The 14,002-nt window shown below is 46.8% G+C and overlaps 1 protein-coding gene across 1 annotated transcript in view; it reads left to right on the top strand.

Moving 5' to 3' along the window:
* The window catches only part of Sugp1 (SURP and G-patch domain containing 1), a 30,815-nt gene that overhangs the window by 3,900 nt on the left and 12,913 nt on the right, over positions 1-14,002 (top strand). Inside the window, exons 3-7 of the mRNA XM_015489305.2 lie at positions 2,629-2,732; positions 5,191-5,418; positions 7,505-7,628; positions 7,938-8,038; positions 9,133-9,256. Of these exons, the coding sequence (XP_015344791.1) occupies positions 2,629-2,732; positions 5,191-5,418; positions 7,505-7,628; positions 7,938-8,038; positions 9,133-9,256 (681 nt within the window). The remainder of the gene's footprint in view (positions 1-2,628; positions 2,733-5,190; positions 5,419-7,504; positions 7,629-7,937; positions 8,039-9,132; positions 9,257-14,002) is intronic.

Here is a 14,002-nt window from a genome sequence, read left to right as displayed (position 1 = left end):
TAGTGGTAGAGCGCTCGCCTGGCACATGCAAAGTTCTGGGTTCAATCCTGGGTTTGATCCTCAGCACCACATAAAAATAAATAAATAAAATAAAGGTATTTAAAAAAAAAATCTTCAAGTTACCCCAAGATAGCCATTTGGATATGTTTCCTTCTTGTGTCTTTGCTTTGTTTCATGAAGTTATCAGTTTTACATTCTGCTTTCCTTCCACTTAAATTTTTTTTTTATTATGGTAAAATACATGTGCATAAAATTTGCTACAGTAGGGCTGGGGAGGGTAAAGCCCTGGGTTCAATCCCAACATCAAAAAAATAAAAATTATTATCATCATTTTTGATCCCTCAGTTCAGTGGTATTAAATGTATTCACAAGCTGGGGATGTAACTCAGTGGTAGAGTGCTTGCCTAGCATACACAAGACCTGGGTTCCATCCCTAGAAAAATAAAAACAAAAAAATGCATGGGAAAAACTGCGTGAGTACTGAAACACACAGACATTTCTTGTCATATTCCTTGAACAATAGATTATGACAGTATTTATGTAGCATCTTAATGGTATTAGCTGTTATAAGTCATCTAGAGAAGGTTTAAAGTATTAGGGAGGGTGTGCATAGATTCTGTGTAAGCACTAAGCCATTTTATATAAGAGATTGAGTGTCCATGGATTTTGGTATCTATGGGGGTCCTGGAGCCAGTCATGCCCAGATACCAAGGGACAGCTGTATCCCCTGCTATTTGTTCATTACCAGTAATTTTCAAGTGGGAGTCATTTGATTGCTCTTTGAAACTCAGAGAGCACCCCATCCCACCCCCCCTTTTTTTTTTTTTAACTTAGGGGTGTTTGACCACAGAGCCACATCCCCAGGCCTATTTTGTATTTTATTTAGAGACGGGGGCTCACTTAGTTGCTTAGGGCCTCAATAAGTTGCTGAGGCTGGATTTGAACTCATGATCCTCCTGCCTCAGCCTCCTGAGCCCCTGGGATTACAGGTATGTGCCACCACGCCCAGCTCCCTCCCTCATCTTTTTTTTTTTTAATTGTTGATGGACTTTTAATTTTATTATTTGTATGTGGTTCTGAGAATCGAACCCAGTGCCTCACACATCCTAGGCAAGCATGTTTCCACTGAGCCACAACCCCTCCCCTCCCCTTTTAAATTTCATTTTGAGACAGGGTGTCACTAAGTTACTCAGTCTGGCCTCAAACTTGAAATCCTCCTGCCTCAGCCAGTCACAGGCATTTGACATTGTGCTTAGCTGTTTTTCATTATGTTCAGTCCTTCCTGTCTATCCAGAGGGAGGTGCACATAGTGTGGGGGAGGAGAGGTCAGGAGCTGATGGGTCTCTAAAAGGCTCCTCTTATTTAATGTTGAAACTGACTTGTTAGCAAAATCTCTTTCACACAAAAGAATGTTTACTGCCTTTCTTCGTCTTTTTGTTTTTGTTTTTTTAAACTTTAAAGATAACTCATATGTGGTGGGAAATAGTCAGGTGTGGCGGCATATATCTGTAATTCCAGCAATTCAGGAGGCTGAGGCAGGAGGATGGCAAATTCAAGGCCAGCCCCAACAATTGAGTGAGGTCATAGTAACTTAAAGAGACCCTGTGTCAAAAAGAAGAAAAAGGACTGGGGATGTAGCTCAGTGATAAATCAATCCTAGGTTCAATCCCCACTACCAAAAAAAAAAAAAAAAAAAAGAGGGAAATAAGATAAGGAAAAGCCAGAGTCCTCCCTTCTCCTCTTCCTCCTTTATTTATTTATTTATTTTTGATATGGGAGTATCACTGTGTTGTCCATACTGGTAACAAACTTATGAGCTCAAGTGATCTTTCCAGCTCAGCCCCCCCAAATAGCTGGGACTGTAGGCATATGCCATCATTTCTGGCCCCAAAATCACTCATAGTGCTGCTACCCAGAGGAAAGTGGTAGTTGCATTTTGATGTTTTCTAACAATTTTTTGTTTTTGCAGTGCTGGGGATGGAACCCAGGGCTTCCTGCATGTTAAATACATGCTCTGCCTCCGAGTTGTACCCCTGCCCCTGATGGTATTATTTATTTACTTATTTTTTTGAGGTAGGATTGCCTTAAACTCCTGGGCTCAAGTGATTCTGATGCCTCAGCCTCCTGAGTAGCTAGGACTATAGGTGTGCATCACCATACTCTACAAAAAAAAAAAAGAAAGAGGCAGGGAAGGAGTAAAAATAATAAAAATACAAAATATCCCTGTAATTCTACAAAGAGATTGTTTTGGTGTTTTCCTATGAACATGTGATACCCACAGAAACATTTGCTGGAGCTTGCATGGGTAAACACACACAGGCCGTAGCTGGGAGAACTCTATAAAGCCTGGCCAAGGAGGTAGACCTGTGAGTCAATAAGAGCCCAGGTAACTAACAACAAGTGGGATAGGTACTGTGTAGGAAAACAGGAACCATCTTGATGGCGCCCATTTGGACCTAGGGTATTGACACTAGGGCAGAGATAACCTGATGATAGGCAATGTTACTTTCACTAGAACAAGCTTGTTCCCAGCTTATTATACTGAAACCTGCTCTGTACTCAGCAGTCCCTGGGCACCCTGATCCTTCCTCTTTGGCTCACCCTCTTTGTTCTCTGTCTTGGTTTTAGAATTGCAAATGCACACAACTCTTCCTGCATTTCCAACAAGTTCGCAAATGATGGCAGCTTCTTGCAGCAGTTTCTGAAATTGCAGAAGGCACAGACTAGCACGGGTAAGTGCAGCCAACCCCTTCCTTTATGCTTCTCTCCAGCCTCCTGCTGGGATCCCCTGGCACATCAGAAGTAAAAGGTCTAACCTTAGGCGTGTCCCTTTCATGAACTCATGAGTGCCCTTATTCTTCCCATCCTATACCATATGCTAAATGACAAGCACAAACTTGTCCTTATGGTGCCTACCCCATAAAAGCAGGGGCAGACTAGCCAGGTTTCCATCCAGTAGGATTAGGGTCATGATCAAGCATGTCCCAGGGCTCTGGAACCCTGAGGGGGCAGGTGAGGATGATTCCCACTGGGCGAGAGGGCAGGGTATGGGAGAGACATTCCCAAGCTGTATAAGCCCAAGCCCACCAGTGGTGAGTGGGCCTTTTACAGACAGAGTGTGCACCTCCACCAGGCTGTCTGAGACACCTGAGTTGTGCAGATCTTGGGTCCTGTTGCAGCTGAAATGCAGGAATGGACAGGCAGCCTGGAGGGTTCCCCTAATGATTATCACAGGGGCACTGGTGTTTATTGAACATCACCTCTATACCAGGAAATTTAGATTATGCCCAATCTTTTACTTAACCATTGTAAGAGCCTGTAGCAGTTTTCTCTTTGATAGACCTTTGATAGTATTGTTTTCTCTCCACCTAAAACTCATAGCTTTAACATTATTATTTATATTTCAATCTTTTTATTTAATAATGAAAAACCCTATAGGAAGTTAAACTTTTCTCATCCTTACCTGTTACAGGAGCCCACTACCAACAAATTCTTGTTTGTTCTGACAGTTCCTGTTATCATCCTGTCACTCCAGTACGTGATGTTATTTTAGAGCTTTGACCATTTACCCAAACAATAACACATTGTTTTGTTTTGAGACAGGGTCTCTCACCTGACTGGCCTTGAACTTGCTTGAACTTGGGATCCTCCCACCTCAGCCTCCTGAATAGCTGGAGTTATGGGCACATGCCAACATGCCGGCTGTGCCTTTCTTTTTAATGCAACATGATTCTTTCCCTTTTTTTGGTACTAGGGATTGAACCCAGGGTCCTTTACCAGTGACATACATCCCCAGCCCCCCCCCCCATTTTTTTTTTTTATTTTGAGACAGGGTCTCACTGAGTTGCTAAGAATGGCCTTTAATTTGCAATCCTCCTGCTTCAGCCTCCCAAGTCTCTGGGATTACAGATGTGCACCACTGCACATCTTTATTTTTAGATAAAATAACATGATTATTTTTAGATCTAGACAGTACATACAAATCTCTCTTGACTGTTGTAAGCAGCATGTAGCTGGTCACCTTTCAGCTTTACACTGGAGAAACTGAGGCTTAGAAGGGCTCAAGCAGGTATAGTGGTACACACCTGTAATCCCATGACTAAGGAGGCTGAGGCAGAAGGGTCACAAATTCATGGCCAACCTGGGAAACTTATTGAGAACCTGTCTCAAGATAAAATAAAAAGGGCTGGGGGTGTGGCTCAGTGGTAGAGCACTTGCCTAGCATGCAAGAGGCCCTGGTTTCATCACCAGTACTATAAGAAAAGGAAAGAAAGGTAAGGCCCAATGTATGGAGCCAGCCTGTGCTAGCCCTAGTGGGGCCCTAGTCTTCTGCCATCAGGGCAGGGGTCTTCCCTTCACAATGCTTTTTCTCCATTGAAGTCGGGACTCTTGAGTGAATCCATAAGATGCCCCACCCCCCACCTTGCTATAAGCCTTGCTACACATGTGTGTCTTAGCGTAACTGGGGGTTCGGTTAGAGAAGCCATCTGTAGGCCTTCTGGGCTGTGCCCCAGTGCATTTCCAATGTCTCCCTATTAGGTGGTAACCCATTTGAGAGGAATGGAACCTCTGTCCATTGGTTGGGCAGCCACTTGGCTCACAGGATGCAGTGGGGCATGCCAGGTGTGAGAGTCACCTCCCATGAGGAGCTCACTTGAATCTATGGTTATGCAGTTTACTGCCCAGAGCTCATTGTTACTCTAGTCTTTGCTGGTGAAACTGCTGACTTTTGTCAGGTATCCTAGGGGATGACTGAGAATAAGTCAATCCAAGGCAAAATTGGTCCACAGAGAGGAAAGACAGGTTGTTGAGTCCTTTACCTGTAGGGTCTTAGGCCAAGAGTACCTAATTAGGCCAGCTGCAGGCATTCAGCCTCTCCTCTGGCCTTGGGGGCTTAAATCCCCTGGCTTTAAGTGTAGCTTGATCAAGGGATTTCCAGCCAGACTGCCATCTCCAGAGCCACAGGCTTGTCCTCTTCTGGTTGAGGAATCCCTACGAGTCATTTGTCCCTGGGCCTCTGTCCTTATCTGTAAAAACATGGTGGCCTCTCTGTGTACCTCCATACCCAACCTCCCCAGTACTGAAAGCTGAGGACCAGCCCCTGGGGGCCCACAGCACTCTGGTTAGATGGGAAATGGGGAGATATGCATCGCAGACCTCCAGCTTGTATCTCCTTCCTTCCATTCTAAGACCCGCCCCCCAGCACGACCAGCGGTCCTCCCAGCACACCCACCCCCAGCGCCGGGAAGAGGCCCCTCCTGCTCAGCAAGCGTTCAGGCCTGGGACTAGGCAGCCCACTTGGCCAGGTGAAGAACTACTCACATGCTAAGCAGCTCCCTGTGGCACACCGGCCAAGTGTCTTCCAGTCTCCTGATGAGGAGGAGGAGGAGGACTACGAGCAGTGGCTGGAGATCAAAGGTAAGTTGTGGGAGCTGCCCCCTCCTTCCTCTGACCCATCCACAGTTCCCCCAGTGGATTTGTGGTCTATGGGGTAAGCACAGCTAGAGAAATGGGGTGCTTGGGGCTTTGATTAGTGGCTGTCAGGCTTCTGGACTGAGCTGCAAGCCAGAGTGGGACCCTTTGGGATGAGCAGAGCAAAGAAGGGTATGGGGAGTATTCTTAGGAGCAGCCTCTGGAGTTTCCTGGGCACCAGAGGATGGGCTTCTACCCAGGCACAGTGGGAACCTTCACGGCCTATCATATCAGGGTTCACTGGAGATGGGTGTCCTTGTGTCCCTTCACATCTTGTACAAGGGATGGAACTTCCAAGTCTTCCTAGCTTGGGCAAACACTTCCCTGAGCCCTTGAAGCCCAGAAGGGCTGCTGCTTATTATGAGTTATCTGTCCCCACCAATTTGGGCCCAAGGCATGAGTGCATAGTTTGAAGGGTGCTGCCTCCTGCCTCGGAGAAAGGATGGTCCTTGTTCTCAGCTGAGCTAGTCCAGGCCACAAGGTGTAGGAGAGGATGGCCATGGCAGCACTCCCAGTGAGTCCAACTCCATCCACATTCAGAATGAGGCCCTGTGACATCTGAGCCACAAAGGGCTGGGTATCAAGGTCATATCACCCTGAAAGTGAGCACAGACTAAAGTGACTGTATAGTTGTGCCATAACAACCTCCAGGCCCCTTGCTCTGAACAAGGTTGCTGGCTTCAGGCCTGAGTGTCTTGAGTAGATCAGTAACCAGCCTTGCCCCCTGACCCATCAGTCAGAATGTCAGCTGGGGAGGGTGCATTTTCTTAGGTGATCTGGCAGCTCTAGTGGTGAAGTGGTGACCTGTTGGTAACTGATGCTTTCCAAGGGGCATGGGGCATCTCACAGCCCTTAAATCCTGTTTTGGACACCTGTTGGCATGATCTCAGGAACATACCTGCTTCTATAAACAGTAAACAGGTGTGGGGTGGGTTCTTGCTGAGCACATGGGAGGACGGTAAGGATAGGGTAAAAGTCAGGCACAGAATGCCCCTGTAACCTCACAGGACCCTGTTCAGACCATAGATGTCCCTACCCTTCACTTCATGTTTCCTGACAGCCCAAGCAACTAGGGGAATAAGGTTAGCCAGTGGTGCAGCCCCTAGCTCAGTTGCTGAGTACTGGCTGACAGCAAGAAATTTCTGTTGTAAGTCTCATAGAAGGGACATGATGCATGTAGTGTCTGACAGACTCAGCAACAGACCAGCAAGAAGTGCAAAAGCAGGTTCTGTATGGCTCAAATGGGGAGGCTAATTCATATATAAAAATATATTTTTATAGCTCTGTTCACTGAAAAGGCCCCAAGATAATGATTAAGCCCGCTGCAGTGGGCGTCCCTAGCGCCCAGATGGTGGTCTGGAAGCACAGTTTCTCACTAACGGAAACCAGAACTTCTCGGAGAGATGACTGGCACTAGGTCTGGGCAGGAAGTGTATGAGATGATCCTGGAGCGCCCTGTCCCGGCAGATGGCAAGGAGGCCCTCGGAGACTCCTGGGGTCATGTCCAAAGCTCTCAGGAGCCAGCTTGAAGAGGCTCCACCGGCCACAGACCTTCTGTGATGACATTAATTGCAATGGATTGAAACCCAACTATGTGTTTAAATCAGAGTTCATAATGATATTTTTAAAAGAGAATTTGTCATCTTTGAAGGATAAAAGGGACCTGATGTATTATACTGAAAACTGGTAAATAAAGAAAAGAATTAAGCGTTTCCCCTCTACCAATCCCCTCTGACAAAACCAGGGTGGGGGCCGGATATGTTTCCCAACGGCTCCCTTTCAGCCTGGGGACGGACTTGGCCCATGGGAGGCCCTCACACTTCGCTCCCACCCAGTATGTCTTGCAAAGACTGTTGAGACCAACTGCCCCCTCGACGTAGTGCTTTGTGCATGGACCCGGGATGCCCGACAACCTCCCACATCTCACGCTCTTCTTCCCCCACCCCCTCTGTCGTTGTGGTCTGTAGAGAGAGTGTGCCTATTGACTGTGGGGTGTGTGAGTTGAACCCCAGTACTGACAGCCTCCTTAAAGTTTCACCCCCAGAGGGAGCCGAGACTCGGAAAGTGATAGAGAAATTGGCCCGCTTTGTGGCAGAAGGAGGCCCTGAGTTAGAAAAAGTAGCTATGGAAGACTACAAGGACAACCCAGCATTTGCGTGAGTATCACTGGGGAAGGGGAGGCCATGGCTGTTTAACGTGTGTACTGTGCTGTGTCTCACACATATGTATTTGTAAACTTGCCCTGGTGGCCAAGGCCTAGTGCCTGCTCACATGAGCCAGTTGCCATGCCAAGCACTTTCTAATTCTCACCAGAGGCTGCAGAGATGCCTACGTGGTGCCAAGACTGACTTTTTGTCCTATTGAGGCCTTTGCTCACCAGCCTGCTTTTGTATGGGAGAAGCTGCACAGGTTCACTCATCATCAAAGCTCATTTTTCTCTCTTTTGCAAATCTTTTTCTCTCTAGATTTTTACATGATAAGAATAGCAGGGAATTCCTTTACTACAGAAAGAAAGTGGCTGAGATAAGAAAGGAAGCACAAAAGTCACAGACAACCTCTCAGAAAGGTAAGTGGATGGAGGGATTAGGAGGTTCTGGCAGGGAGTTCCACAAGATGGAATTGGGGCTCCTGGGGACCACCATGGTTTGCAGTAGCATCACATGACCCTAATAGCCAAGGCCTGTGCTCTCCCAGGCAGCAGAAGTCACTCTGGAGGGACTGACACCACCCTCCCCACTAGTGCTGTGAGGTCTAGGTGAAGTCTGAGTGCCAAGCCTGGCACTTGGGTTGCGTGGGTGCTCCAAGAGGGTCAAGGTCATGTCTAAGAGCTCAGCTGTGTGCACGTGAGCAGAGCAGAGGGAGCACTTGCTTGCTATTTTAATAAGTGTTAATGAGCTCCAGCTTTGTGTTGGGCACTGAGGACAAATCAAGATTGCTATTAGTGAGGCTAGGGTTGTCCCTCAGTGGTAGAACACTTGTCTCGCATGCATAGGGTTCGATCCTCAGCACCACGTAAATAAATAAAAATAAAGGTATTGGGCCCATCTACAACTAAAAAAAAAGGTCTTAAAAAAAAGATTAATATAGTGACGGATACTGAGGGAGGTGGGAGGGGGGACAGAGATGGTGAGATTCTTAGATTCTTGAGTAGATGGGGAAAGGCCAACTGGTCTCCAGCTGTAAGGCATAAAATCCCAACCAAGTGGTGGGATGATGGGGATTGACATTTCGGCTGAACATGATCCACAGAATTTCATTCATTGTCATCTGCACCCCTTAGCCCTGACCCTCTCCCCAGGAGAGGAGGGTGAGCCCTCCACTCTACCATGTGACCTGGGGAAAAAAACTGGCAGAAACACTAGGGCAGGGGCTCCTATCACCTTTGTTACCCTCACATCCTGACCCCTCATTCCTAATTCATGTCCAAGGCCCACTTGACCTATAGGGTGGGAAAGGGAGGTAGGGGAGGGATGGGGAGCTTGAGGTACATTGTAAATTAACTCTGGTGTTTGGTTCCAGTGCAGTAATCTGATTCCCATTTGCCTGTTTCTCTTTGTATCATTCCTAAACTAAATCCCACTTGTTGCCTGTGGGGTTCTTAGCAGGAATTAGGCTGTTGGGTGTGGTGAGTTGAGCTCAGTACTGACAGCCTGCTTAAAGTTTCACCCCCAGAGGATGAAGAGGCCAAGAACCTTGCAGAAAAGTTGGCCAGGTTCATAGCAGACGGGGGTCCTGAGGTAGAAACCATTGCTCTCCAGAACAACCGCGAGAACCAGGCATTCAGGTAAGGAGGGGTAACTCTTGCCTTTTCCACCACCTACTACAAATGAGGACACAGGCTCAGCATGCATAGTCTATGACCTGCTAGGGTCCCACAGCAAGAGACTGGCAAGACTGGAACACTGGTCTGGGAGTTTCCCCTCATGGGCATTTTCCAAGCACAAATTGGTCCCTGAAATAGTCTCTGAGGCAGATGCACAGAGGCCTTTGAGGCCTCTGTTTTCTAAGTACCTTATGGAGAAAGCTCTCTTTGTTATAGATGGCAGCTCCTGACTTGGGGAAGGCTGGGCTCTAAATAGAAATTCATAGAACTGGTTATATTGTGTGTGTTCCTTGTGTCTTTCCTATGACCAGGAGCCTCAGGATGTAAGGAGTGGGAAACCCCTGCCAGGTCCCATAGAGAGACATATGACAAGTAGCCTGGCCTTTGGGCTGACCCCATCCACAAGGTCATACTCCAGCCCTAAGGGCTGGGTCTGCGTTTACTTGTTCATTCATCCATTGGGCAGGCTAAATACCTGCTCTGAGCTCGGGAAAGCTGGTGGATGGGGTTGGGGGTGGGTGGGACTGTCATTACTGTAGGGCAGACTGTCAGGATCATGCTTGGATGCTTTGCACAAAGGTGATGCACCTGAGAGGATGGTATTGAAACAGGTCCTGACTTAGTCAATGAGAAGAGTGATGGTATGTATATAACAGAAAGTCTAGTAGCAACAGCAGTCTGGGCTGGTTGGTTCAGCAGTTCTAGATGTCATCAGGTACTCAGGAAGAGGGCAGGACATTGGGCCGCATAACCTAGGCATGATATTTTCACTTTATGTAAACTGGCAAGAGCTAGATACAGAACAAAGGGAATCCAGAGGAACTGCTATGCAGGAGTGAAGTAGCAGAGACTTTGGTTACTGTTCTGATGTGGCCAGGTTGCAGACAGGCTGCAGAACTGGGCAGGGCCTGTCCTAGAGGGCTCAGGTGTTCCCTGAGGATCTGAGCCAAGGATTAATGGGATTAATTGTAGCTCCCTGAGTCACTGGCCGAGATGGTAGACAGTCAGACATGGCCAGGCAATGGGCAGCTATTGGGAAGTGTAGGGCTGTTCAAACTTGGGGGCTGGGAACTATTGGGAGGTGGTGGGGCTATTCAAACTTGGGGACTGGGAACAGGCATGGCCAAGTCTTAGATGACTGGCTGTTCTTGAGTCTATCACCTGGGTACCTGGGAGCTACTCTGGGGGCCATGGAGGTTTTGATCTGGAATTCAGTAAAGGGGCCTGCCTGGGGATAGAAGACCTCCCCTTCCAGATATCCTGAATCCCAGATTTGTACTGATAGCCATGATTTGTTGATCATGACTCTTTGCCATCCAATCCAATATTAATAGTTTTTTTTTTTTCCCCCGTTTACCTAATAAGCTTATTTAAATGAGACTATAGGAATTTGGGGCATACTCAGAACACTTGCCTATCATATACAAGACCCTGAATTTGATCCTCAACATCCTCAAAAGACAAAAACAACAAAAAACCTAAAACTAAATGAGAATGTAGTTACTTATTGCAGGAAAAATGAGTAAAGTATTGGAATTCTATCCAAGATCCAGGGCCCAGGCGGCACTCCCCAGTTAGGGGGACCCAGCCTCTGACCCAGTTTGTTTTTTTTTAATGTCAGAACTGAGCAATGTTGTTGGTTCAAATGGCTCTGGCCCAGTGGCCCTTTGACTACCTGGAGAGTCTTCTCCCCCCCACCCCCCCATCTTTCTGGTATTAGGGATTGAATCCAGCATTCATACATACTAGGCAAATGCTCTACCACTGAGCTATATACATTCTGATCCTTTTTATTCTTAGCCCTATGAGACAAAGTCTTGCTAAGTTGCCCTGGCTGGCCTTCTGAGTTGCACCACCATGCCTAGAACTTGGAAGGTCTTTGTGGCGGACCAGCTGTGAGTATAGTTTGGTGGAAGCTGGGCCAGGAGTAGGTGCCTGAGATGGCTGGTGAGGAAGTAGCCATGCTTATCCCCAGGACCAGAGCCAGAGAACTGGGAAATGATTGGATATCCAGGACACAACAGGCCATGCAGGTTCATACTAAATGGACTGTTTAATCTGTTTGGGATCAGGTGTGAGGCAACTACAAAGCCCAAAAATACCTAACGGATACATGTGGTTATCAACACCTCCCTTCACTCCAAACCCAACAACCACCCTATGTTCTTCTCTTTATGTTGCTCCTGATTCCTCATGTGGGCTGCATGCACCCCATTATACTTTGGTGGTGGGTTTTGGAAAACAGGTTGTAACAGCTGTGCTCAGTTGTCAAGGAGCTAGAAATGCTAATTCCTTTGTTGAGTCATCTTACTTCTGAGATATGACCCCAAAAATCATGTTAAATTGAATGTTCAACATCAGGGGGCCAAATGCTTCTACAGGTAGCCTGTAGTGGAATACAGGACTATTGGAAAGCTCCTAGATCTAACACCCGTGTGATATAGCAACTGGCATTTTGGGTTCTTATGGGTGGGGAAACTGAGGCAAGGAGGCGAGTCAGTGGGGCACACCTTGGCTATTATGAGGTTATCTCAGTTTGTTTTCTGTCACTATAATAGAAAACTTGAATTGGGCAATTTATAGAGGGAAGAGGTTTGTGCTCACGGTTCTAGAGGCTGGGAAGTCCAAGATTGGACAACCATATCCAATTAGGGCCTTCTGCTGTGTCATATCATTGTACAAAGCAGAAGGGAAGGGTGGACTTGCTTTATAACAACTTTCTCTCAGGAACTAATCCAGTCCTACATTCATCCATGCGTGAGGCCCCCACAACCCAACCACTTTGGCGCCACGTCCCAACACTTCGGCTCTAGAGAACAAGCCTCAACGTGAGTTTTGGTGGGGACTAACCACAGCAAATGAGAAAGGTTTATGTGATTTTTTTTTTTTCTTCTTTCTTCCAAGTGCTCTATTACTGAGCCCTTTTTTAATGTTATTTCAAGACAGGGTCTTGGCTAAGGTCTTGCCCAAACTGGCTTTGCAATTGTGATCCTCTTGCCTCAGCTTCCCTGGGATTATAAGCATATGCCTCTATGTCTGACTATATTCTGGTTTTTAAAAGAATTTCTTAAGCCAGACACAGTGGGTCACGCTTATAGTCCCAGCTACCAAGAGACTGGAACAGGAAGGAGGCAAGACCCTGCCTCAAAATTAAAAAAAAAAAAAAAAAAAAAAATTTTTTTTTTTAAAGGACTGGGTATTTGGCTCACAGGTAGAACACTCCTGGGTTCACTCCCCAGTACCACCAAAAAAAAAAAAAAACAAGGGCTGAGGATGCAGCTCTAATGGTAGAATGCTTGCCTAGTAGGCTGGGACTGCGGCTCAGTGGTAGAGCGCTCATTTAGCATGTGCGAGGCCCTGGGTTCAATCCTCAGCACCATATTAAAAAAATAAAAATGCTCACCTAGCACATATGAGGCACTGGGTTTGACCCTTAGCACCACATAAAAAAATAAATAAATAAAAATAAAGAGATTGTATCCACCTAAAACTAAAAAGTAAATATTAAAAAAAGAAACAAACGGAATACATAAAAGTGACTGAAAGGAGAAACCCTAAAGTGTTGATGGTTGATGATGGTTCTCCTCAGGGGAGTCGTTTTTTGGTACTGGGGATTGAAGTCAGAAGTATTCTGCCTCTGAGCTACATTCCTAGCCTTTTTGAAAATTTTTATATTGAGATAGAGTCTAGCTAATTTGCCCAGACTGGCTTCAGACTTGTGATCCTTCTGCCTCAGCCTCCTGAGTAGCTGGGATTATACTCAAGTGCCACTACACCCAGCCAGAGAGAAGTCTTGATTATAATGTCTCCTGTGTGCCCACCTAGCCCTGTGCTAGGAGGGGATTCCATCTTCCTTCTCTTCCCACCCCTTGGGGAGCCACTGTTGACCCTTACCCACCTGGCAGACAGGCAGACCATCAGGGACTCTCCGATGCAACCTCACTGTAGCTTGGAGGAGACTCCGCCTAAACAAGCAGCTAAAGCCAGGGAGCCTAGGAACCTCTTTCCATCTTGCCCACCAGCCTCAGCAAGCAGATCTCCCCAGCTTGACTATTCCCAGAGCTACCAGGTAGCTTTAAATTTGTCTAAACTCTGCTTGCTGTTGAGTGCATCTTTCAAATCTGTCCGGCTGCTTCTCTTGCTTCTTGAACATTTGTGTGTGTGTGTGTGTGTGTGTGTGTTTTGTTTTGTTTTAAGAGATATAGAGTGTTGCTATGTTTCGAGGCTGGCCTGGAAATCCTGGTCTCAAGTGATCCTTCTGCCTCAACCTCCCAAACAGCTGGGACACAGCAGATGCTTGCACAGTTTTTTACTTTGGTCTCTTTCAGTTTTTATGAATGTCCTTCACTGAGTCATGCTTGTACCATGACCCAGAAATACAGAGACACTGCCATCTCCCTGTCCCCCAATCCCACCCTCCCGAAGTACCAGGTGTTGGCAGGACTAGGGGTCCCTCTACCCCTCTCCTGAGGTACACATAGAAGTCATCTTTGGGATGTCTTGCTGCTTTCTTTTTCTTTTCTTTTCTTTTTTTTTTTTTTAAGGTACTAGGATTGATCCCAGGGGCATCCTACCGAAGCCCTTTTTATTTTGAGATAGAGTCTCACTAAATTGCAGAGGCGGGCCTTGAGCTTTTAATCTTCCTGCCTCAGCCTCTCAAGTAGCTGGGATTATAAGCATGCCACCACCACACCTGACTGCTGTCTT

The sequence above is a fragment of the Marmota marmota genome, unplaced genomic scaffold (genome assembly GCF_001458135.2).
Source record: "Marmota marmota marmota unplaced genomic scaffold, marMar, whole genome shotgun sequence".
In the NCBI taxonomy this organism is placed as follows: Eukaryota; Metazoa; Chordata; class Mammalia; order Rodentia; family Sciuridae; genus Marmota; species Marmota marmota.
Note: the sequence above shows the minus strand (reverse complement) of the source record. Positions and strands in the feature narration are given on the sequence as shown.